Genomic DNA, 24,671 nt, shown 5'->3' on the forward strand with positions numbered 1-24,671 from the left:
ACAATGCCTTACTCCCCCCCACCCCCCCACATGTGATCCCCACTGTTAGAAATAATAAAACATTCAACATTTGCTGGAAAGGGACTTAAGTCAGCTAAATACCTGCGATTAAGAAAAAGATTATAGAATTGGAGAAAAAAAAATCATTGGAATATCAATTCAGTTACTATCCTCACCTGAACCCAAACTACGTTATTTTATTATATGTGGGTAGGAAATGCAGTTTGACAGGAACTTTTTTCTTCATCCCCTGAGCATGTGGAGACTGATGGTGAAGTAAAAAGACAAAACAAGAGCGTGCCGTTAATTGATATTGTGCACATATTTGGTTTGAGGGGTTTTTCACCTCCTACCCCAACTAGGTAAACAGTTTCCCGTTAAAAAAAAATCTAAAAACCTCAGTAATTTTGTAAATAATTGACCTGGTGCATTTAAACAAATGAGCTTCATATCATTATTGAAATAAACTACATTTAAATGGCTTTAGGTGGGGAGGCCTTTCTAGCTAGAAAGCACAGGGAAAAGGTGCCGTCCTGGCCTTTGTGCCAGCTGTTCCTGCTCCGACTACTGTCTATTTATACAGCAGCAGATGGCAGCCAGCGCTTTGCATGCCGACAGAACGTCAGTGACAGCAAGGAATGGACAGAGTTCAGCCGGCCAACCTTTCCGCCGAGCTCGTCGCCAAATCATACATAGCTCCGAGCCCCACGACACCGATAGCTGGTCCGAGCTGAGAGTGCCTTTTGATATTAGCTGCTCACGCGAACTAAAGAGAAGCTCCTAGAAGCTCCCAGACAGAGGAAACATGCTATGCCAGCAGGACTCCATTCAGAAGCTAAACACATACACACACACACACACACACACACAGGACTACAACAAAGAGAGAGGGAGCCTCTCAGGTGATGACACAGGGCCCTAACCCAAACACGCACAGCGGTATGAAATTAGACCTGAAATATTCAAATGACATGCCAATGGCTTTCATGTAGTGTTTCTAACCAACGTCTGGAGGACACATTTGCCAATGTGTCTAATGATCATATTTATTGTTGCCACCTCGATGCTAACATTAACAAAATGACACAGGTTCCTCGCTCAGGGTTTTCAGCTGTTTTCACAGCACCAAGAGGCATTGATTCCCATGGATCGGGTCCAAGAAGGATATTTTCTCCTCCTTGTAGGTGCTGCACGCAAAAGATCAGGGGCTTTCCAAACACATCCTATGTCATGGAAATGTTACCGTCTAAAAATAATAATGTATTGACAATTCCCCAGCTTTGATATCTATGGTGTAAATGCGTAACATGTCTTCAGCTCAACTTAAACTTTGCAAGTTATAGCAAAACTGAACTTCTCTGCCACAAAAGAATCGCTGATTCCAACATTCTGAGACTTAAGTCATGCCGTGAATGTTTTGAAATATTAAAAGATGGCTAGACTATAAATATTAAATTCTTTGAGACACAGAAGAAAGAAATACACTTGGGAAACTGACTTTGCATCAATAATGTTCATTCAAAATAATTTAATAATTGTTTTAAATCTTAACTCCTGATTAAACTGTACCACATACAGATCTCATCCAGGCAGTGTGTAGACAACAGCGCAGAACACGAAATACACAGCCCTTACATTCACTGCTCACAACAGGAACCCATTTTACAGAGCAGTGACCTGGATTTCCTCAACGAACTCATCTCAGCGGCCGAAGTCTCGCTTTAAATGCTCTCTGGCTTTATGTAAGAACTGTGACATCATGAATACAGCTCTGGCACATCTCTCTCTTTTTCCCCCTCATTTTTTAATATACAAAAGGCTCATCTCTAAATAAAACGTACAACAAAGAATCAACATCATGTTTAACCTGTTCTGTGACGCCAAAAATGGGTTAATAGGAGAAAACTGATCCCTTTTATGCAGCATCTTCACTCTTTGGGACAGAAAGGTTGCGAGACAGGCCAGTGTCTTATTAATTTTTAAAAAAAAATCCTCCTCTGATCTGTTACTCATGAATGAGCACATTCTGATCTTCATTGCTCAGATTCAAGTGGTTCTATAGGACAATCTTCTCAAAGAATATCAGGCAGTGACCATACGCACCATGTGACTGGTGCGTGTGGATGCACAAGCGCACACACTCCTAATACCCCCTCTCCCATGCTCAAAAAACAGCTGGTGACCCTTTTGTTTTACTGACTATCTCTGAAAGCTTCAAATGATTGATGCTATAAAACTGGGACACATTTGAGGATTTGGTGAGCTGTATTTCACCAGACTAATTCAGCATTTTGTTGTTCCACTTTCCCCAGCAAGGGAGCGTGAGTGGTTGACCTTTTCTCTTTGGTAATATCACTAACATTAATGGATTTGTGTGCTCTGGGCGGCAACAGCCAGTGGATGTAGACTCCCCTTGGGACAACCCCCTTGAGACATCTGCAACTAAAGACATTTGTTTCCTGGTGGCCTTTTTTCCACAATTACTTAAACAAGTTAAACAGCGTTGCAAAATTATAATACTAAACTAAAGATCAATTCAATTTGGGCTTAGAATAAGGCCACTCAATGCTACTCTATTCTCTCGCAATAAGAAATATACTATGTGAAACCGAACAGCTACCTTTTTGTCTGCACCTACTGGTGGCTTGGTCTTGGGAAAAAAAAAAAAAAAAAATTACGGATTTGCGTTGGCTACTGAAACACATCGCTGTGGTTATGATGCTATGCGAGACTCTTCCAGACAAAACCAAGTGGACCATTCCTAAGTCCTGCCCCCCTCCCCCTTAGTTACTGCCTCTTGCAGCGAGCAGCCCACCCAGACAGACACCATGAGGTGTAGAGCTCCGTTCCTGGCAGCAGCTCCTCCAAACAGGAGCAGAGCGTCGGTGCTTAGAGTTGCCGCCTCGCTGCTGGAGGCCCGTGCCGTACTGCTGGATGAACGAGAGAATCAAAACCCAGAGTGGGCGGACTTCCAGACCCTGCTGCAGCCCTGCAGAGTGCGCTGACGCTACAGAAGTGTTTGTATAAATAAAGAAACACAAAACAGGGAATGTTCTGTGTAGTTACTTTAAAGGGGACATATGAAAATTCCACTTTTGTAGTGCTTCTGCAATAATTTGGGTATCTGGCATGTCTAGCGAAAAGAACAACTCCTGTGATTTGATATGGTGCTTGTACGTCGGATACGTCATGTTTGAGTGACTGCGAATGAGCTTCCTCATCATTCTCTTGTCACTATGAAATGGGAGTCTCTCTTACATGGCCCCCCGCCCTCCCTACACTCTCGATATTTGCCAAAGCACTTCACTTGCTAGCTAGCAGTATGAAGCAAATGAAGGCGTTAAGATGTGCGCTGCGGTCAGCTGCACAGATCTGTACATAACGTCCCAGCCTCAGATGAGACTACTTGCATAAACACACTGCATTTAAATAATGCACACATTATTTACGTACTCAAGTAACTAGAATCACAGTGAGACCTTAGCCAGAGGGGGGAGGTGTAGGGGGGGGGGGGACCTGTGTTCATTAGCATTTAAAGGAACAGGCACTCAAAACAGGTCACTCTGTGGAGGGTTGTTTCAAACAGGTTAAAAGGGTGCAGTTTTAAATTATCCTTGTGGTATTTTCACCAGAGCAAATAATGTAAGAAACCAAAATGAGATCACAAGATTCAGGGGTTTTCCAGCTTTTCATCACTAATAATACATCTCTTTGTAAGAGATCAAGCTGATCCTCAGGTCCTATGATGTTGACAGGCAAAAATTCCAACAGATTCACCAGTGATTTAATGTGAAATCCTCAGTGTTTCCACTTTACATTTTTTTACCTTTTAATTTTTCCATGTTTATCGGCAAAAAGTTGTTAACTTATATAATTATAAGTTACTAACAATTGGTAAACATACTAAGCTAGAAACGTTTGACTTGCATAAAAACGCTGCAGCACAATGAGCAGTTGAGGAAGGAAAACCACATCTGAAACCAAATTTTGTGAGCGAAAACGTGCCCTTCTGACCGAAAGATTGCTTCATATGCGAGAAACTATGTGGTTTCTCTTCCATTTCCAAACAAACACAACGACTCACCCTTTGAGCAAGGCAGTCAACATGAACCTTCAACCAAACCTAACAACTGTCTTAATGCATTCTCAATTTTTATTCAAGATGTTTTTGCAGCAGAATATTGCTGCTTCCTTGACTTCCCACTAAACAAAAGGACAACGGAGGATATGACAAAGCAATAGGAGCAGGAGATAATATTACTGGCGCTCTGAATCGTAAGCGTATTGTTTCTTCCTGATAATTATCGTGAACCAGTTTCAAAGGATTTCCGCTTGTTCCCAATATCAACAAAGGAAGGTGCTGGCAGCAGCAACATTACTACTGTGTGTGTGTGTGTGTGTGTGTGTGGATGTTACTTGTGTCACCACAAGTTCAGCGAGGCACCCATCACCCTCTGCTCACACAGGCAGTGTGGGCCTTGAGTCACTTTCTCGTACCAGAAGGGGTTTCAGAGGCTTTTATGGAATGACGTACCGAAAGCTGGAGTTGCACAACATGTATATGCACAACTGGCCTGAAAAGTCTTTAGACACAGCGTGTTGGGATCACAGACAACAGACTGCCTGTCATTAGGAGGTCAGTCTGGGGAGTGGAAGTAGTGCACATTGCCAAACGTGCATCGCTCTCTGCGTGAGGCCCGTGAGGAATGGAACACCCTGAGTGGGTGTGTGTCGGCATGGATACACCTACAAGGGTCACCAGGATTACAGGAAGCAGGGCGTGCCGACCTGAGGCAAGCCTGTGGATTATTCTGGACCTAATCGGGTCAATGGGTCCGGTGTGCAGAGAGAGAGAGAGGGGGTTCAGCAGCAGGATGTCCAACGCTGAACCAAACCACTGCTCCCAATCCTACTCCCCCACTTGTTCTTGTTGTCTCCTTAATGACCACGATTCATTCATCCAATATGGGCTCATTGCCATGTCTGCTGCCATTATGGCCTCTTATGTGTAACAGACACGGCATGGATCCCTCCCGGTCGGGTTTCTATAAGGTCACCACCCACTTGGCTCAAACTGAGAGAACACTGTATCGAAAAAGGTCAAGGTTTAATTGATATGGTGACCATCGATTTGTACTTTGCAGACATTTGTCAATTAGTTTATCGTCAGCTTAGGGAATAATATTGCGAAACATTCATCTAGTTCTTGAAAATGTGGGCAGGCTTGTAAATGTAAAAAGAAAATAATCTGATTTGATTGCATGTTCCACTAAAGACAATGTCATGCTCCAACATATCTGATCTCCTTCTCTTCCGCACTGAGCAAGATATATCAACCATCTTTGGCTGTGCACTCATCAGTGGCTGAGAGGGAACATAACACATGGGTTACATAACTAGACAGAGACCCACGTGGAGAACACATCAGAGCCCCAATGAAGGCAGGCTTTAGGTGGCCTGTGGTAATTCAACATTTGTAAGCAGCCACACAAACTAATGCAACACACAATAGCGTCACCCCGTTATAATTACATTAGCACCGGTATGTTTAAAAGCGTCTACTGGGAGAGGCCTTTTACTTGTTTCCAGCCTGCCTGCAGAGGCCTTGGACACATTTCCTGCACACTGGATAATCAATTTGCTGCCCCTCTGCCTGCAGCCTATCCTTGACAATCCTCCATGCATGGTAAAAAGACAGAGAGATAGAGAGGGGGGGCGGGGGGTATGATATCCTGCCCTTGGCCCCAGGCGTTCACTTTCTCTGTGTTGTGGACACATGCGCCCTTGAATGACCAACGAGAAGGGGAGTGTCACAGCTTCGTCTACACATCTGCAACACCTACAAGATGACCAAAAACATAAAAATCCTAATTTCTCCAAGGTGGCACTTAGTTTCATTAAAATGGCAGACATCTCCAGTTATTCTGAAATAAAAGACATACATGTACAGGGGTGGTGGGTGCACACCATTAAACCTGACCCTAAGACAGGGCTATGTGACATACAAAACACCCAAATCTGAAAGAAAGAAGAATAAGTGGGTGATTGTGCAGAGGTGATTTGAGTCTTTTCCATGAATGATGTACAACATACCTTCTGGTTGACAAAGCGGGAACATTTTTATTAAAAATATAAAATTGGAACAGAAAAAAAAGCAATCTACCAACATTTAATAGCCACCTTTCAAGCACATTGGGGAGTACTTGATACTCAATAGACAGACGTTTTCTGGCCTATAAAATAGGCAAATTATGACGAGTCAACAATACAGCTAACATTGATAGGGGCAAGTAAATTTGTTTTTAGATAATGTTCAATAAATTTCATATAATTGGGGAAATGCTCTCACCTGGTAGTCATGAAAAGTAAAATACATATAGTCAACTAAATGACATACCGTGATCATAATATAGTGTGTGACTATCCAATCAAAACACTGTAAACCTTGACAAAAAACTGCTGGAGAGTTTTGTTGAAGATTTTTTTTTTAAAAGGTAGAATGAATGTGTATGGTGTTTGGGCCACGAGGTAGTGTTCAACCTCAGAGATTCCTAACAAGACAGCATTCTCAGCATACCATCTGCATAGATGAAGGGAGAGTATGGCCGCCTGCCAGCCTCCTTCTCTGCTCTGCAACCTGCCCATGTGATAGCAGCTAGAGTAGGCAGTGCTGCAGCCTCCGCTTTTCCCTCGCTCACACACTCAAACCCCCCCCCCCCAAAACACTGCATATTCCAGTGCAGTTCAGCTACGAACCACGAGTCACCCTCCAGCACCTTCGAGTGACATTGGCATAATGAAAACCCCAAGGATATGTAGTAAAAGTACTGGGGATTTGAGACAAAGCATCTCTTTGGTAGAGTTGGAGAGATAAAGGGCAAGTGAGCCATAACCGGTCTAGGAACACTTTATCTTATGGAAGATTCATAAAGGCTTAGTATAATCAGCCTGGTAAGAGTGACAGAGGAAGCTTGAGAAAAATAAAAAGGACTCCTGGAAGAACTTGGTGGAGGGATCACACGCCATCTTGTTACGAGGTTGTTAAACTTTTCCATACTAGTGTCGGGCGGATTGTGCAGACCTCTGTCTGCTAAAAAAGGGAAATACAGCACAACCATCAGTAAGGAAGCAGCTAGCCCTTCACAGCATCTGATGACTCACAGTCACAAGTAGGAAGGTTGAATCACAAGACTACAGACCAAATTTAAGTCCTCTATTGTAGCTCTGCTGTTGTCTAACCTTCAATGTATATTCACATGTTCTGTGGTTGGCTGTGATGCCCTGCTTCAACTCTATCTACTTTGATGTGAAACGCTAAGAAATTATCGATTCAATGAATATTAATTTATTGAAATACCAAAGTACACATATTTAAATGAATGGGTTGGATTTTAGTGTATATTTTATTAAAGCAAATCAATCACGTCCATAAGCAATACGAAACTAACATCGCAGCCCTATTTTCACACATACTGCACATGTGACTAAGGCCAAGGATGACTAAGATATAAAACTGCTGATCCTCAATATAAATAAAAATGGAAGCATATCTAATGCATCCGTAGCATCTCTTATCCCGTTAGTATGTTGTCAAAGTTTACACAAATCTGGTGACAACTGCATAAACCACAAAATGAATTCAAGCTTTCCGTGATGGAAGGTTTCGTAACTTTACGCAACAAAATAAAAAGCAGTTACTATTGCAAATGATTGACTTTTGGCCATAAATGTTATATATACTGTAGAAGTACTTTACAACCGTTGTGTAAACCAAGAGATAACAAAATAATTAACAGAGTAACATACATATCCATTCTAAAATCCCTGTGTGATGAAGCCTTGATGAATCAAAGGCATTAGCCGGGGCGAGCCTGTGTGGTGAACCCCGGGTCTCCCAGTGTGAACCAACTCAGCGTTTCTCACACACACACATACACACACACAGACTCCTAAAGGCATGCAGGCCCCTTCAGAGGAGGAGGAGGAGAAGGAATTTCACTCTGTGAGCCTTTTATTCTCTTTCAGGCTGTTTGTCCCCAACCGTCCACTATTCAGTTTGCTCATTCTCCTGTTCTCTGCGAAAGGCCCCAAAGGAAGCCCACGAGAGTGCATGCGTGGGATATCAAACGTCCCCTAGGCAAAAAGGCATAAACATTCGAGGGACCGTGTTTTGTTGTGTGTGTGTGTGTGTGTGTGTGTGTGTGTGTGTGTGTGCACGCCAGTGGGCTACTTACTTGTGGTATTGCCTTGCATCTGAATGATACATTTGGAGTCCTTGCCCATCTCCCTGGAGTTGAAAGGCCGTACTCGAACAGCAACTTTTACAGAGGCCCCAGACATGTTTGCGGGGTCAGTAAAACTCCTCGTATATACCTGAAATCACAGAAAATGTGATTGGTAAAAGCCATTGGGTAAATTTTAAAAAAGGGCCATTATCACATAACGTTAAAGCACAATGAAAGTCCACCACCACACAATGTCCAGTCATAACAGCCTACAACAAACATGGCCGACCAGGGCTACTAAAGCGCTGGAATATTTTGTAAACAGCAGTCAAGCAGACATACAACGCTCAGATAAAAAACGAATGTCAGGGAATGCCTTTAATTGATCGATATATGCTAAATACACCTTTGACGAATGCAAAATATGAATATGATATGCAAATGATTGGGCTGCAGAATCATCGCACGTTTTATATGTCTAAATAACTTTGCCGCGTGTCTTATCTGAGCGGTAATTGAATTTATCCATCGCGCGCCCCGGGACTACACGAGCCTCATTAATCGTGCTTTTCCACGTCCTTGCAGTCAGCCATACTTGCCAACGCATACGCCCATGAAATTCTATATGTACCCTGTTTGTGTGTGTGTGTTGGGTTAGTTACAGTGGGGCAGAGAGCCGAGCCATCCATCTTCATTTTGCGCAGGCACACGGCTTAATTTTCCGTTTTTAGAAATGAGATTCGCCGATGTTAGGGAAGTAGGCTAATCCCCCCCCCCCGCATCTCCCCATCTCCTCCTCCTCATCGCTGTATGTTGTGGAACAGCACAGGGAGGAGTTGCATGCTTATTCTAAAAGCACAGACTCGACCCGATGTTCCCGGTGCACCCGGGAGCGTTTCGGGATGTTAACATGTAACGTTAATCCAAGCTTCAGTAGCCGAGGTGTTATTTGTCATTTTAAGCTAGCGGTAGCGCTTAGCCATGAGACGTTAACGGCTTTGACTTCAGTCCGTGACAGGAGACGGAACTAACTAACCTCCGATAACTATTTAGACATAGACACACGTTGTGCTCGTTAATATGGAGTATAATGCTGTCAAAAAGTAAATGGCATGAGGTTAGAGGATGAACTGGTGTCGGAATCAGGGCTATCTAACGATAACATTAGGTTTGATTAACGTTAGCTATAACTGCTCACCAACAGCTGCCTACATTGCATCCGGTGTTACAAACTCGTCCATCACAAACATTGAGAATATCAATTAATGCATCTGGTTTTTTACTCACGTCTGAAGACTCTCACCAAGACGGCACCACAGGACAGTGGCGAGAAGAAAAAAAAACTAACGTTAGCAAGCGAGCGTCAAGGTGTGTGGTTTTTTAAAATCAAAATCCACGAGCACGGAAACTGTTATAAAGTCTACTTTGGTGAAAAACACCCATTATAGCGGTATCCTTCACCAGATGGACCTGTGATCGCAACGAGTTGCTCTTTGATAAGTTTATTTTCCAGTAAAGATACGAGGCGGACGCCTATCTGCACACAAGCGAAAAGAATTGATAGATTGCCTTGATTTACCGAACAGATTACGTCAACTCCCTCTCGGTAACCATGACTGACGGCGGGGATGGCCAATGGAGGGGAGGCAGCGGTGACTAACGTGTGGCTGAGCCAATTGCGACGCTCGGAATCGGAAGAGACGGGGAGTGGGTGTGGTCTCTTTTCTTTGCCGTGACGCCACACTGCAGGATTTCTACCCACCGCTCCCCACAGTGCTGTCACCGCAACACCCAGGGTCACCGCAAAGAGCGCCTTCTAGTGAGAAATGGAGCCCGTCACATCCTAGTGACTTTAGGAACACGGTTCTGCCCATCTTCTAAAGGCCAATGTATACAATCCTACTCTACGTTAACAAAAAGTAACTACTCACACGTGGGCCATACCCACAAAACCCTTTAGACAAATAATTAGTTGAATAGTCAACACATCTGCAGTGATGTCTACTTTTTTTACACATTAGTGATACAATTGGAACAGTTGGCAAGTTTAATCCATCTGTTTTGAACAGTAGTAAAGTAGAAGACTAAGCCTATGCATTTTGGAAACCCCAAAAATCAGTTGATATCTTTTGCACCTAATAAACGACAGGTGTAAGCATACCATCAGTTATAACGACAAGCAATTCATATGAATATACTTGTCATTTTTGCTGTTGGAGGGCTTTATTGATAACGTATATTTATTAATGTGACCATACTTTTTCCATGTTTACATAATGGATTACTAGCGATCATGATTCTTACATTGTGACATTTTGTAGTTACGAGTGTTGTAAAGTTAATGTTTTCATATGGTCAATACGGGCTAAAAAGGTGTCACTTTGGCCTCCATCTGAAAAAAACAGTGACGAGTTGTGAATTAATGTGCATCATCATTTATTTCAGTTCAAAATCCTAGCTTCCAAAACAAGTACGTGGTTTAAGGAAATCATTTGCTGTACAGTTAAGGTCAGCAAGGTAACGTTAAGTACAGTGCCATATGATAGAGACCGCCTTCCTGTGAGATGTCAGTGTTTCTCAAGAGCAGACTTCATTTTGCGCTCCTATGATGGTGTTTCTGGGGGCCATGCTACATTCTCTCACGTTCCTTCCATTTTACCTAGAAGAAGGTTATTTGTCCATCAGGCGCTTAGGAGGTTCTGGACTTGAGGCCATGCACACGCAGAGAATTAAATTTCATCTATTGATGTCAGCTGGGAAAATGAGACTAGAAAGGAACATCTGAACATACTGTATTTTGGTAATCCACTGCGCTTCTTCCTACTGTACTCAAAAGTAAGCTGACATTTAGGATTAGTGACCGTTAGCTACTGGAGATTTCCTGTTGCAACCTTTTTCTAAAGCACAAACTGTGCACATGTTAGCTCTGGGAAATTATGTGGACTCAAGCTCACCATTGTCAGTCTTGGAAATGAAATTGCAGTGATAGCAATTTTATCAGAACCCAACCACAGTCTCCCAAAATGTTTTGCCCTCCCCTTACCCTAAGCTCAAAATGTTTAATTAAGCAAACATACAGTATTTTCAAATAAAGGGAGAACTATAAAAGGAAAATAATTGATGAAGTGGCTCTATGCACCTCGCTGGTAAACTTGTTGGTTGTGGAAACATATTCTTGCAGCACTATATTGCATTAACTAACTTGTTAAATATATGTCTATATTTTGTTATAAATATACACAAACTCAAGAGAAAAAAAAAAAACTTAAAAGTCTTAACTTTATTATATTTTGTTTTTCGAACCGTAATGGTTTGAGACAAAAAGGGTAAATGCAAATTAAATTCAAATCAGTTGCTTTTTTTTTCTCATTCAAATGTTTCTTTTTGTTGCAGTTGTTAGTTGGGACGCTGAATTCAGGCGATTTAGACGTTTCTCTTAATGATGGTAAGCAGGCCAGACGTTGGTGACGTGGTCCTCAGACAAGCCGTCCGCCTTGTTTTTCTCTCATCCAGGTATGGATCCTCTCCTTCAGCTCAGGCACTGCAGAATGAACAGATTGTGAGGACCAAACAAACTTACTTGACATTTGCAATCGGAGAGGCAGATATTTAAGTTTTAATTTAGGTGTCCTATAATCACTTGAATCTAAAACTACATAGTTGCTGTGCTTTTCCCATTAGGAATGACCTTTACTCTTGTCCAAAAACTCTAGACGCAATTACAGATGAAATGTCATGGTGGTGGGTTTACCTGACTCCAGCATGCTCTCTGTGAGTGGCTGTCTGTTGAAGGGATCAGTGGGGGAGTTAAGCAGGTGGCGCAGGATGATGGATCGATCCATTATGTTGCCCGAAGGCAGAATCACAGGGTCAGTCATCAGTGTGTCCATCAGAGGGTCTGTTATAATAAAGACATATGTATATTTTAGAGACAGTAGGAACTTCACACTGTTGAAACAAAAAGCAAAATGTTTCAATTGAAAATCCTAAAAGTGAGCTTTACCAGCATCAGTAGTTACACCTCGTTCATTAAAGTGAAAACCCATGTCATTATATTTGGTTTTATTGTTTTCTTCTCAAATAGAGATGACACAAATATAATTTGCTGCTCCTTGTGTTTGAACATGGTCATTATTCAAATGTTGTACTTATAGCCAAGTTACTAGTTCATTCCCACACTCTGGCTTTTGAAATGGTCTTTAAATTAAGAATGGTTAAACAACCCCCCCACCGAAAAAAAGCTAAATAGCATATCCAATAAATACTCAATGACAGCTCTTGAGTGTGCCCTATATTGAAATGTCACATGGTTACAGTAGGACCCATGCGGTCCAAAAATAAAACCTGGCGTGGGAAATTTCAACCACAGAGAAAGACGATACTCGAGGCTCCTGTACGGCACACTCCAGTTGACCGTGGTGGGTTGGCTGGTATATCTGGGAATCAAGGGAGGTATGTGGGCCACGTTCCCTTTGTAGATCATATTAAGACCGTAGTTATAGGATATTCTTCCTCTAAGCTGTCAATATGACCTTTATGAGCAGCAAAAGCCGCTGCATATGTGTGGAATTCAACAGTGATAGGGGCTGTTGAAGATCCTGTTTGTCTGCACTCACTGACCTGAGGTCACACCGGATTTCTCAGCCAGTGCATTTCTCTTTTTAGGGCCAAAGATTCTGTGACTTACTACGTGTGGTTTAGGTAACCACAAACCTCAACAATAATAAACATTTGCATTTAAAATGCACTTGATTGATGTTCAGTATACTGCTGCCATAAGCAATATGACCACATTTCAGGATTTGGTAATCCAACTCCCTAAATTTATGAAGGCCTGAGCCTCTAATGTTGGCGACTATTCAGAAATAATTAGTCCAGATTCTTCTTGAGAGAACTCAATTCCACTATAAGATACAAAGCTAAAAATTGCTGGTATGATGCTCAAACCTCGTGGAGGAACACACACATAGATACGCACACATACACATACACACACACACACCTTTGAACTCGTCAGGTGCGTCGCTGTAGTCCATTTCAGATTGGGAGTTCTTGGCAACTATTTCCTCCACCTTTTCTGATAGTAGTTTGAATTTTTCAATGGCAATAGAAGACTTAATACCAGCCTTCTTCATCTTTGAGATCACCTCTTCAAAGAGCTCTCGACTGTACGACCGCTGCACAGAGAACAAAATCAGGGAACATTTATTAGGGAGGTTGAAGGGAAGAGCGCTGAAAGGTAATGCAAAAAAACTGTGTGTAATCTCTTTCTATACACAAAACCTTTCCATCGGTCTCAACACTGCACGCAAACAAATGGCAGCCGTGTTCCCCAAATTATTCTTTCTGATAAACGATTACAATAGCAAATTAGAAGATTAATGATGTGGAACCACTGTACTACATACAAGAGTAATCCATGCTGATGTCTTCAAGGCAATAATATAACATAATCAGCAAGTATTTCTTAGAAAGTAAAGGGTAATCTATGAGTGAATCTACCAACCTGGTCATCTGCAATGGCTTTAGCGAAGCGGGCACAGTCCAGCTGCAGGTAGATGTCGGTCAGCTGGTCTAAGAGCTTCTTGGGCTCAAAGCCATACTTCTCAGGGTTCTCCACCTTCAAGTCCCGACACTTAGGCCCACAGAGCTGCTGCAGGTTGAAGTTTAGCATCGCAGCTAAACGAGGTCCCAGCTCCTGCAGGAAAAACAGGGCGCCATTTAGAACAGCTTGTTGGGCTCAGTGTCTAATTTAAGCTGACAATGGATCCCTCATGTATTGTGTTACTTAAAAAACACTTCATTCAAAAGGATACACAACGTCAATTTCAAGTGACAACATTTCTTTTTTTAAATGTCCAGTGGGGGCAGCGACACTCACAGGCCTGAGGAAAGGCTTCTGGACCTGCTTGGTGAGGATGTGGAACATTTCAACCGTCTCTGTGGCCAGGGCCAGATAGGAGCGGGACACCCGCTCATCCTGAGTCAGCTGCGACTGGCGACTCTGCTGCTGCTCCTGAAAGTTTGCAAGTGAACAAACATGATTATTCTGTTCTGCAGTTATATTCCAAGCTCTGCAGAAAGACGATTGAGGTGATACTATATCCTAAACACTATCATTTCGGCTACTAAATATTTTTATTACTTAAAGTTCAGTGTTTCATTGGTGAACTAAAGTAAATTATAAATACAGTCTGAATGCCTGGTAAATAAATGGAAGACGTATTGGGCTTGGGTCTTACCCTGGGCAGCTGTTCCCACTGCTCCTTATTCTTCATCTCTTCTTGAACTTCGTGGATACGCTTGAGAGACTCAAGGCTCTCATCTAACAAGAAGGTGGTGTCATTAATCAACATGTTGATGTAGCGCACAAACTGCTTGCCAGAGCTAGATGGGGATAAGGATGAAAGAAGATGGAAAAGTAGGTCAGATTAGAATTGATCCAAGTCAAACATCACTGATTCCAGCCTTAATGGTGTCATTTTTAATATGAAACGCATGGCAATCAAAAGCAATCTCACTTGAACTCCTCCATGAAGGTCCCATGGTGGGCAAGGTTTTGCCACAGACTCTTGAAGATAGTGCTGATATGGTACCGTATAGTGAACTTATCATAGAACTCGCTGGTGGCGCCTGTATGTTCCACATCTGACCAGGAGACAGTTTTGTTTTTTTAAGTTAAAAAAAGAAAAGGATTGACATATACCGTTCACAACAACAGGTGTGATAAACAGTATACATGTAACTCACCAGTGTAGAACTTCATGAGGGCGGGAACCAGTTGTTTGACAGACAACGGATGGTTCTCCATCATTTCAGAGAATCGCTGCGTACGAGGCTGTACAGCAGGGTTGGTGACAAACAGCACCTCCACCAACTTGGCGATAAGGTAAGGGTTCCTGATGTAGTTCTGGCTGCAGATGAACACCACCAAGAAGGTGACAATGTCCTGGACACACGGCTCATATAAAACCTGGGGAGAATACCTTGAAGGAAGGAAAGGATGAAACAAAAGCCTTTAGCTTCCTGTGTCTTGTATCTACAGCTTTCTCATTTAACGTTGTGCTTTAGTTCAAAACAGAATGTACAGCGTGGACATTTTGACACTCAACTCCACAGGATGTGACTTGCTCAAACATGGTTGAACAATGAGACGAGTGTGCAAGACTGAAGACTATAAACTTACTGCACGACAAAAAGCAGAAACTCTGCCACATCTTCAATGTAGAACTCAGGCAGAGCGGCGAAGCTTTTGGGAATCTCGGGGTGCAGTGGCAGGTTAATGCTGTGCAAGGAATGAAGAAACAAACATGATTTGTAGTACAGTCTGAAGGGAAACAGCGTGATGGATGACGTTGGTTTATGTTACATGGATATCCCAACAAACAGTGACGTGGTGCGTCAGCGGGGGGAGACTCACTTGGGGTAGGCAGGGTCCACCATGCGTAGAATGAGCTGGATGACTGTGCTGTAGAATTGCAGACATCTGCGGAGCAGGTTCTCATCCAGAAGGCCGACGTCAGCGCAAGCTTTGGCTCGCACCAGTTTCTGACACCACAAAGTCACACACAATAGGGATCACGTCTCCCTCAGTATGCTCCGTCGGAAAATCCTGCACGTTTCAGCATTCCAGGGTAGTCCTCGAATGTCGAATACAGTAAAGCGAGAGTGTTTGTGGGTCTGTACCTTCAAACCCGTGAGGTCACACGTACCTTGAGCTGGGTTTTGCATCGCTTGAGCATCTCTCTGTGACGACTAGCCAGGGGAGAATCTTTCCACTGGCTTTCACTGTTCTTCAGCTCCTCTACAGTCCTAACAAGGGGATTAAACAGCATTAAGAACACACATGCTAGTATGGATGTACTTTTACAGGGATGTGGATCAACACAGCCATTGTGCGGGAAAATAAATACCTGTTCAGTTCGCGGATGGCTCGTAACCTGCGGATGTAACGCCTGCAGCCAGGCAGGATGGATAAATGGTGGGCATGCAGCGTCAAGAAGAAACATTCGGTGGGGAACTTGGGTTCTGAGAACTTGTTGGGGTCTTCATCTGTCCATGTGAACAAAGGAAACTCAAATATATTAACACAGTCAGAACCAGACTGCTAGAAGAATTACTATTCATTATCTTCATAGCCCCCCCCAAAAAAACTTGTCACATGTGTCGAAGATTCTTAATGTATTAATTCACCTGTAATGTATGACTATTATTTTTTAAGTGATCATAGATAAAGAAGGCAGATGGAATGTGAAAGCGCCCACACAGGGAAGACTCATCTGAAATTAATTTGATGAAAGAAAAAAAGGCATTCTCAAAATGGCAGCGGATATATGAACATATAGTCGACTTGTAGTTGTTCAAAGCTACATAAAATATTGATATAAAAAGGAAAAGCAGCCCTCCCGATCCTCAATGTCTATGATTTTATTCATGTCAGCTCACGCAGTTCGGTCAGCCAGCCCTTGAGCTCCTCCATGGTGGCTTTCAGACGCGTCTCCTCAAGGCTGACAACAAGGCGGCACCGTGGGTGGAAAATGTAGTAAGGGTCCACTGTCTCCAGCTTGATCTTCATGCTCAGCTGTTGCAGCACCCATAAGAAGTTGAGCATGAAGCCGTCTGTCGACACCAGCTTGTCATCGGTCTAGTGTGGAAAAAAAAAAGAGGGCGAGTTCAGAACAAAGAATCTTCGAAAGCTACAACCTGACAACCAGATCCACGAATAGAAACCTAAATAATTAAGAATTTGTGCAAACATTTATAACTGAACCGTATTTCTATACATCACATGTTTCCTATATGAATAATTCCATTTATGAGGGAGGAAAGACCATTGCAACATACCTGCATCTGAGCTTTCTTCACATTGTAGTTGACCAGCGCTGCCATGTAATTGAGAGCTGGCTCGCGCGTCTCTCCGTTTAGTAGGATGTTATGGAGAACTTTGAACAGGTCGCCCTGAAAGAAGAAATGAAATGAAGGACTTGAATGCTTCATTCCGAATGCAAAGAACAGCTGTAAATAGATATGTCGTGAAGCGGAGACTCACCCTAGCGGACTCCAGGTAGTGCTGCAGTGATTGGCTGACGACTCGCGTGTTCTCCGTGGTGATGGCTGGGCCAGAGAAATACTTGTCTCCCACTTTTGTCTTAAGAAAAAGAATATTTCCATATAAAAGCACTCTGTACTTTAAACAGCTTGCCAAGCTTCGTTTTTGCAGTATTCTTGAATTTGGGTCAACTCGTCATGCATGGACAGTTGTCAGCATTCGTTACAATTTAATGTGAGTCGGGTTCATTGATTATTTAAGTAATTAGACAACTCACATCATCCTCCGCGAACACAGAAAGGCTGAAGAAAGCTCCCACGTAGGAAAGTCTCTGGATCTCTCTGCCACAACCAGGGCTCAGGGGTTGGGGACACCACAAAGGCAGCGACGTTACCTGCACAGGCCGCCATGACGGACATAATACAAGAGTACATACCGGTCATGTTTTGACGTTAAAGATATTTCATATTCAATCAGCACTACTAGGCATCCCGTCACTCACTGTTTAAATACCAGTAAAAAGCCAGCATGCAAGACTGTGCTCCTGCTCATTCGGTTTCTGGCACAAATAGTGAACGTCTTAATGCCACTAAAAAAAAAGACACGCAGGCGCTAAGATATTAAAAACAATGAGAACTTAACAGCAACTAAAAAAAACGTAAAATAAGCTTTTATTTTAAAAGGCTGTTATCGTTGAATATATGCTCAGTCGTTTTCTATGTACAGAGGGGAATAGCTCTGCCCGTTTCCTGTGATTTATGACGAGGACTTGGTGAGTCATGATTAAAATAAGCAGAGCACATTCTTTTGGGGTGATGTTAACTAGCCATGCTGGTATGATGAAAGTATAAACAGACAGTAGAAACAATAGCCAGACTTGCAAAAAAAACGAAATTGTTTTTGGCAACTTGACTTACAGACAGCCTAAAGTAAACGGCCTAAATAATAGAAACCACGAGGTGATTTGGTCTGTTCAAAGGCATACTCACCAAATTGCACACTGGGTGAGTCTTTCCAAACTTTATTTCACAAAGCTCAGCTAATGCCTATAAGGACATAACAGAAAAAAAACAGGTAAGTGGGTTACATGGTTGAGAGATTCAATATATAATCTAAGTGGTGCTTTTGAAAGAAGTGAACACATCAGCAAAATATCTTGACAAAAGTTGTAAGACATGAACTACAAACACACAAAAATTGAGAGGGGCCCAAACGCAGATTTGTGTATGTTCGGATGGATGGTGAGATACAATTAGAAGTAGGAAGAAAATGATCATCATCAGATCCATCAAAGCGGAGAAGATGCACACTGGCAACACTATTATACTGAATATTTAAACATGTCTGCATACATAAACTGCACATCTAGAGCTGTCCATCTACTGAGCAGACAGGTTGCCCGACAAGCTGCAAGGACTTCAATAACCCCTGTTTCACTGCAAATCCCCAGAAATTTGAACATTAAGTCTCAACTTACTTACCATAAGGGGGAATTTAAAGTTGTCACTGTCGAAGGAACATTCTTTCACTGCGAGAGCCAGCCCATGAAGGATGGGAGTGAAGATCTGAAAGAGAAGAGGACAAATGTGTCCTGCATCAGTGTTGTGTCAACGTTTGGAACTGCGTTTCCATCTTAGAGTGTAAAGTGGCCTAGCTTATTGCAGTGTCTTCATGACTGAGAAGGTGCACCCTCAACATGGCATCACTCGGATGACATTCAATGTGAACTGCTACCTCAACGGTCCATTCTTACACATTGGGATTCAGATTGTATTCATAAAACCATAAGTCAGTGCACTGTAGTTTCATCCTAAATACAAGAGTTTAAACATTAGTCTTCCAGCACCACAGTACGCTGGGATAGGTCGCAGCCTAAGTGACCCTAAATAAGTATTAAGAGGTATCAAAAATGGACAGCGGTGCTTCCTACCAAAGCGAACACCCCTTCCTCCTGGTGGGTGATGCGCACCAGCTCCTGAATGAAGCCATACGGTAGGTTCCGACACAGCAGATAAGGTACCAGCAAAGACTGATGGAGAGGGCTCCTGCAAGTAGAAAACACAGAAGCATTGCCCTAAAATTAAACAAATAAAGTTTCTTGACGGATGGGGATAGTGTAGTTGCTATGGAGACTCGGGCTACAAACGGAATTGTCAGTGTGTGGCAGGGCTTTCTTACCGGGGCTGCGTCAGGGTGCCTTGCAGGACCAGGGCAATATGAGAAATACACTGAGAGCGAATGTTGCTCAGAAGCTGGCTGACATTTGGTTGGCTACACATCTGAGAGGGAAACAGAAAAGGATGGGAGAAGACAGAAAAGCGGGCAGGTTTCATGAGAAAGTACGCTGCGGATTTCACAGACACCCTCTCCAGACTTAAATCACAGTTTTCTTTCACGAGCCAAACTGCCGCTTGTTTCCAGACCATCTGGCCTGCAGCTAGTCGGAGGTACAGACTGTTCTGTCGTCAGGACATTTTGTGACCAATATACACGTCTGGTGTGAAACATATAGAAGATAAGACATTCATTTTATGGTGGAAATGGATCAATATAACCAAGAGGCCTTAAATTAATCTCTGAAGAAATTTTCCTCTTAATACTAAGCAGATATAAGCATTAGAATTAATAAAAGAATAGAAATAGAAACAATTAAAAAAAATGTCTAAAAGAAAATAAAATGACTCTTTTAGCGTGAATCATTATTTTCTGTATTCCAGACAGACACTAACTTTGGGAGCTTTCCTCTCCTCCATGCCAACACTGTCAAAACGCTCAATGAGGTAGTTCAGCATCTCTGTCTCTTTGCACGTCTCGATGGTGAAGCGATCGCTGGCTGAATTGCAGGACATTCCCCCTCCAGATGCACCAAGACTGCAGATTTTAAAAAAGGAAACAAGGACACAGGGTCACACATTTAATAAGAGGAAACATCCCGGCACAGAGGGAGATACACCATTAGCGTCAAACATAACCACGTACATAGAGTTAACAAACTCGAGCCCATTCTCTGGGATTCTGAAAAAAATAAAACCATGAAGCATTAGTGACAGCATTGCTGCATCACAGTTATGGGCTCTTGAAAGAAAAAGTGTTGATATTGAACCACAAAAAAAGGCTATTTGCACAAAGTCTTCATTACAAAGCTGATATTAGGATTCAGCGGGCTCAAACTGCCGTTAGTGGTCTGCTGCAACTTCAAATGTTGTATGCAATGCTCTTCAAAACTACAAAGCTACCATTTTTAATTTAGTTGACGCTTTTATCAAGAGCTACTTACAACAAGTGCACTCAACCAAGAGGGTACAGACCCAGAGCAACAAGAATCAAGCAAGTACAAATTCTTCAAGAAAGCCAAACTACAGGGTGCTATAAATAAGTTCCACCGTAGGTACTAATAAAGTGCTACTTAGTCCAGTTAATGGTTTCGTGACAGTTTCTACAAGATGAAAAAACATGCACTCAATGTTGTAATTAAGAATTTAGACTTGCCTTATATTTCCAATGTGTTTAAATTAAAGTATACCATGGGCATAACAGTCTGACGCTGTACTAAGGATGGTTAAATATTGAGTTTTCCCTTTGGGTTTAGAAGCTCTTTCAAATGGGATTGAGGAAAGATTCTCTGTGATGCGCAATATTGTCTTATTGCCCATAGACACGCCCATATGTACAATGTTATTAATAGTTACATTCACAATGGCAGCCAACCAAAGTTATCCAAGAAAATTGGGACCACTTCTCCAGGAAATATCTTAAGAAAAACAGGGGTCAGTTACTCTGGCAGAGCTGGTGTGTCTGTGTGCCGTTAGTGGAAAGCCTCAGTGGGCCCATAACTGAGCAAGCACACACAGAAACACACACACACCGTGCAGCGGTGTACCTGGACCCAAACTGAACCTGTGAAAAATCCTCCTCTTCCTCAGAATCGTCATCACTGCTGTCCTGAGACATGTCAGAGAGAGCAGAGAACAGGACCGACAAGGGGCTAACGTGACGAGGAAAAGACACAAGGACAAAGGTTGGAAGAACAAACGGCTGTTGTGCAGACGAAGAGGAAGTGAAAAACATCGAGACAAATGTAGAACGCTTACAAGTCCAGAGAAAAGAGGACAAGGGAGAAGTGAGCGCTATGGAATGGATGCTGGAAGGTTATATGTCTGCTTCAAGACTATTTATTTATATTGTGCTGCTTTTGAAATAGCCATCAATGCCATTTTGTCTTCGGCTACACAGAAATGTGTCCACCAATAACTGGACTGATAGTCAGAATCCCTCATAAAACTTGTTTTGAAAAATGCAATTCAAAGAGGCAGAAGCCACATCTCATTCACCTCATTATTTCATAGCACAGTAGGACAACGTTAACCTATGTCCAATGTTAGTCATTTGCAAATGGTTTAGATCTTTTAAATGAATACACGTTAGAGACAAGCAAAACTAACTGTTGATTGTCACACCAGATGTATTTTGAAAATGCATTGAAAATATGGAGACTGGGACATTTCATTTCAATGAATTCCCTCAATACCATTTGTAACTGACTATACCGCATATATGCACTGCATATATTTTATACAATAGCTGTTATTAGACTTGCTCACATTTCAGGCATTCTTTGTTCATTATTGTTTGTGTAGTTAAGAAATGACTGCATTCATTTTAGCATAAAACCTGTTTACACCAAACAAATGTGAGGTGTAATAAAAAAAGGTTATATTTTAGTGACTGATCTCTCTGCCCACGACATGCAAATGGAGGATGCGATACCTAGACGGTGGGATCCTGGAAGCAAAGGCCGCCTGTCGGGTATTCGATCTGGGCGAAGGGGGCACCATGTAAAGGGGTGTGGAGGAGGGTTGGTTGCGAACTCTAGGTGAGCTCAAGGAAAGGGAATGAGGGCTGGGAGGTGGCACGGGAACTGGGGTGTTCGGAGGAACAGAGGGCCCTGCAGGGCTGGGAGACGGTCCAGGGAAGCTGAACCCTCTTTGACCAGGACTAGATGGGGAAGGAGCCCCCCAAGGAGAGGTGACAGAGTAAGGGCGATAGCGTTGCGAAATGGGCATGGGGGCAGTTGGAGGGTTGAGTGTGTGTCGTGGAGTGGCGGCATTGGGGGGGCTCGGGGGTACAAGGAATTGTGGGGTGGAGGCATTGGAGGCTACAGTGGGTGCAGTAGGGGAGGGGAGAGACGGGGAGGTCCTCTTGGCTGCATCCAATGCCATCGAGTGAGGACTACCACACCCATACAGACTGTGGACAACATGGAGACGATGATTGGCACAACTCATCTAACAATGATGTCGGAGAATTATAGAAATGATCAAAAACCTAAATCTGAACATCTAGGAGAAGAAAAAAAGCAGCTCCCTATCACATGATACCAAATCAAAATCAACATAGCACACCTGTGAGAAGGAGTGTATGTGAGCCTCCAGTCCTCTGGAAGTCACATTCAACGCTTGCTATACAGAGTCATGGTACTTGCCTGGACAGAGAGCTGGCTCCAAACGACCCTGCACTGGGGCCCATGGGGCTGCCACCTTGGCTGGAGGGCTGCACCAGCGTCAGGCGGTGGTCCGGGGATTTGGCTGCTGCAATTGGCTGAGAGGTGGCGGTCAAGCTGGCGAAGGGGTTGTGGACACGCGACTGGGTGGACATCATTAAGACTTCCATCAGGATCTGGCCAATCAGGTCTTTGAAATCAGAGTACACTACACGAGAGGGGGGCGACAACAACGATTACAGGGACGTTATTGAAAGCAAAAACAGTCATTTGGGTTATTATGGCGGGATAAAGACATTTTAGAATGACATACCATCTTTAGGGTTCTGGTGGAACTCTGCAGCTATTGAAGGGAGAAAGATGACATCTCGATCCTGCTCCTTCCACGATACGCGGAGGATCTTACAAATGAGCTGCAGAGCCTGTTCTTCTGAGACATCAGAGTTTGCAGAAGGTTCCTGAGGTGGAATTAGAAAGACAAATGCAATTTAGTCTGAGTGCCATGATAGTCATCATCCAATCACTCCAGTATATCAAGACTGTTATGGATCAACAAACTGCAATAATAAGTATAACCAAAATCAAAAATTGCATCAACGGAAAGTCCCCAATTACTTTAAATACCCCACAACACCTTTAATGTTAATTCCTTTGAAGACTCGCTTGATCTCAGGACGGGCTAATTAAGAATGACCGACTTTTGAGTAATGTTCACTGCTGCCATGTACCTTTTCAGGCAAGTTCCTCTTCTCCCTGCGATCGCTGTCGTCCACCTCCATGTTCTCTATCCCTGAGTCCACATCCACCTGGGACATGCTGGAATGAGACAGAGTCTCAGTAATTCTCTTCACCTCTGACATCCAAACATCAGTGGTGAATATGCATCAGCGCATTTATCTCAACCATTTTATCAAATCTCAATTATAGCAAAACATGTGGCCATGCAATGAATCACTGTAAGTGAATTGTTTATGCTACAAATGGTTAAAAAGATGAATATAACCATCGGAAGTAGGTGGATCAAGTCGCTCTTGAATATTGTTACATATTGTTAATAAAATCTGGGATTGTCATTGAATGTACAGTATGTGGTCATTGTGAGAATAAGTGTTCTGATAAACCTCTTTCGTGTGAATCACGAAAACTGGAATCTACAGTAACTGCTGTAATTCAACAGGATCACGCTATTTTCCATGATGGAGAATATGTAATGTTTTTTAATGTTAGACATTTCAAGCCAAGAATAGAAGAGTATTTTAACATCAAAACTTATACAAAATCCAATTAAAGACTCTTACCTCTTTTCACAGGAAGCAGTGTCAATGTCCATGCTCTGCGATCGGGACAGACTCTGGGACTGAGTCTCAAGGCTGTTGGACGGGGAGCTGGAGAGGGAGCTCAAACCCTCGCTGCTCTGACTACCATATGCCACCCCTGCAAAAGCAAAACGACACAACTGAGCACCTTTGCCGGTTTTACATGTCTTTGCTTTTCGGTTTTCTTTAACATGTCTAGAAGTGTCTGCAATCAGAGACCCCCTATATACAATATAGAGAGAGGGAGACATGGTTTAGGCTTCCTGTATTAAAAAAAACCTTATGGCTCGCAATGCATTTTTATGCATTAAGTAGCCCCCCCCCCCCCTTCATTATTTCACTTTGGCTTTATTGAAGAACACATTTTTGGGCCCTAGTAGGTTAAGATCAAAATAGCGTGCCATACCTTTATAAAACTCAATTAGAGCAAACAGGTAGAGAGCAAGCTGATTAAGACACAGGATATTCCTGTGGGTCAAGCGTCGGAATTAGCAACTCCCTCCTCATGGCACAATAGTCATATAATCCTTGCCCCGTGTAAAGTTCAATATTCATTAGAAATGCATTAACCTCCAATGAAA

At 42.8% G+C, this 24,671-nt stretch overlaps 3 protein-coding genes across 5 annotated transcripts in view; all 3 read right to left on the minus strand.

The window, feature by feature from the left end:
• The window catches only part of kif1b (kinesin family member 1B), a 32,180-nt gene extending 22,362 nt beyond the window's left edge, over positions 1 to 9,818 (minus strand). For 2 of the 3 annotated variants that reach the window (XM_062564118.1, XM_062564117.1), the window contains exons 1-2: positions 9,513 to 9,818; positions 8,235 to 8,373 (exon numbers count right to left, since the gene is read on the minus strand). In XM_062564118.1, coding sequence (XP_062420102.1) covers positions 8,235 to 8,340 — 106 coding nt within the window. In that variant the 5' untranslated portion in view covers positions 8,341 to 8,373; positions 9,513 to 9,818. The remainder of the gene's footprint in view (positions 1 to 8,234; positions 8,374 to 9,512) is intronic. The other variant, XM_062564119.1, reaches the window with a different exon arrangement.
• Positions 9,819 to 10,644: 826 nt separating this feature from the next.
• ube4b (ubiquitination factor E4B, UFD2 homolog (S. cerevisiae)) lies at positions 10,645 to 20,521 on the minus strand. The gene is made up of 22 exons (XM_062564120.1): positions 20,254 to 20,521; positions 20,004 to 20,145; positions 19,453 to 19,553; positions 19,205 to 19,319; positions 18,756 to 18,839; positions 18,264 to 18,320; positions 17,552 to 17,668; positions 17,275 to 17,373; positions 17,070 to 17,183; positions 16,671 to 16,869; positions 16,139 to 16,277; positions 15,938 to 16,037; positions 15,646 to 15,773; positions 15,412 to 15,510; positions 14,976 to 15,211; positions 14,747 to 14,873; positions 14,468 to 14,612; positions 14,107 to 14,241; positions 13,732 to 13,923; positions 13,228 to 13,402; positions 11,977 to 12,123; positions 10,645 to 11,766 (listed from the first exon to the last, which is right to left on the minus strand). Exons 1-22 carry the CDS (start codon positions 20,325 to 20,327, stop codon positions 11,702 to 11,704), a joined length of 2,790 nt encoding a protein of 929 aa, XP_062420104.1. The 5' UTR covers positions 20,328 to 20,521; the 3' UTR covers positions 10,645 to 11,701.
• A 657-nt stretch (positions 20,522 to 21,178) lies between these two features.
• The window catches only part of LOC134122255 (ubiquitin conjugation factor E4 B-like), a 4,866-nt gene continuing 1,373 nt past the window's right edge, over positions 21,179 to 24,671 (minus strand). The window contains exons 2-7 of the mRNA XM_062560621.1: positions 24,497 to 24,536; positions 24,073 to 24,208; positions 23,503 to 23,590; positions 23,088 to 23,232; positions 22,757 to 22,982; positions 21,179 to 22,521 (exon numbers count right to left, since the gene is read on the minus strand). Coding sequence (XP_062416605.1) covers positions 21,993 to 22,521; positions 22,757 to 22,982; positions 23,088 to 23,232; positions 23,503 to 23,590; positions 24,073 to 24,208; positions 24,497 to 24,536 — 1,164 coding nt within the window. The 3' untranslated portion in view covers positions 21,179 to 21,992. The remainder of the gene's footprint in view (positions 22,522 to 22,756; positions 22,983 to 23,087; positions 23,233 to 23,502; positions 23,591 to 24,072; positions 24,209 to 24,496; positions 24,537 to 24,671) is intronic.

The sequence above is a fragment of the Pungitius pungitius genome, chromosome 1, assembly GCF_949316345.1.
Source record: "Pungitius pungitius chromosome 1, fPunPun2.1, whole genome shotgun sequence".
In the NCBI taxonomy this organism is placed as follows: domain Eukaryota; kingdom Metazoa; phylum Chordata; class Actinopteri; order Perciformes; family Gasterosteidae; genus Pungitius; species Pungitius pungitius.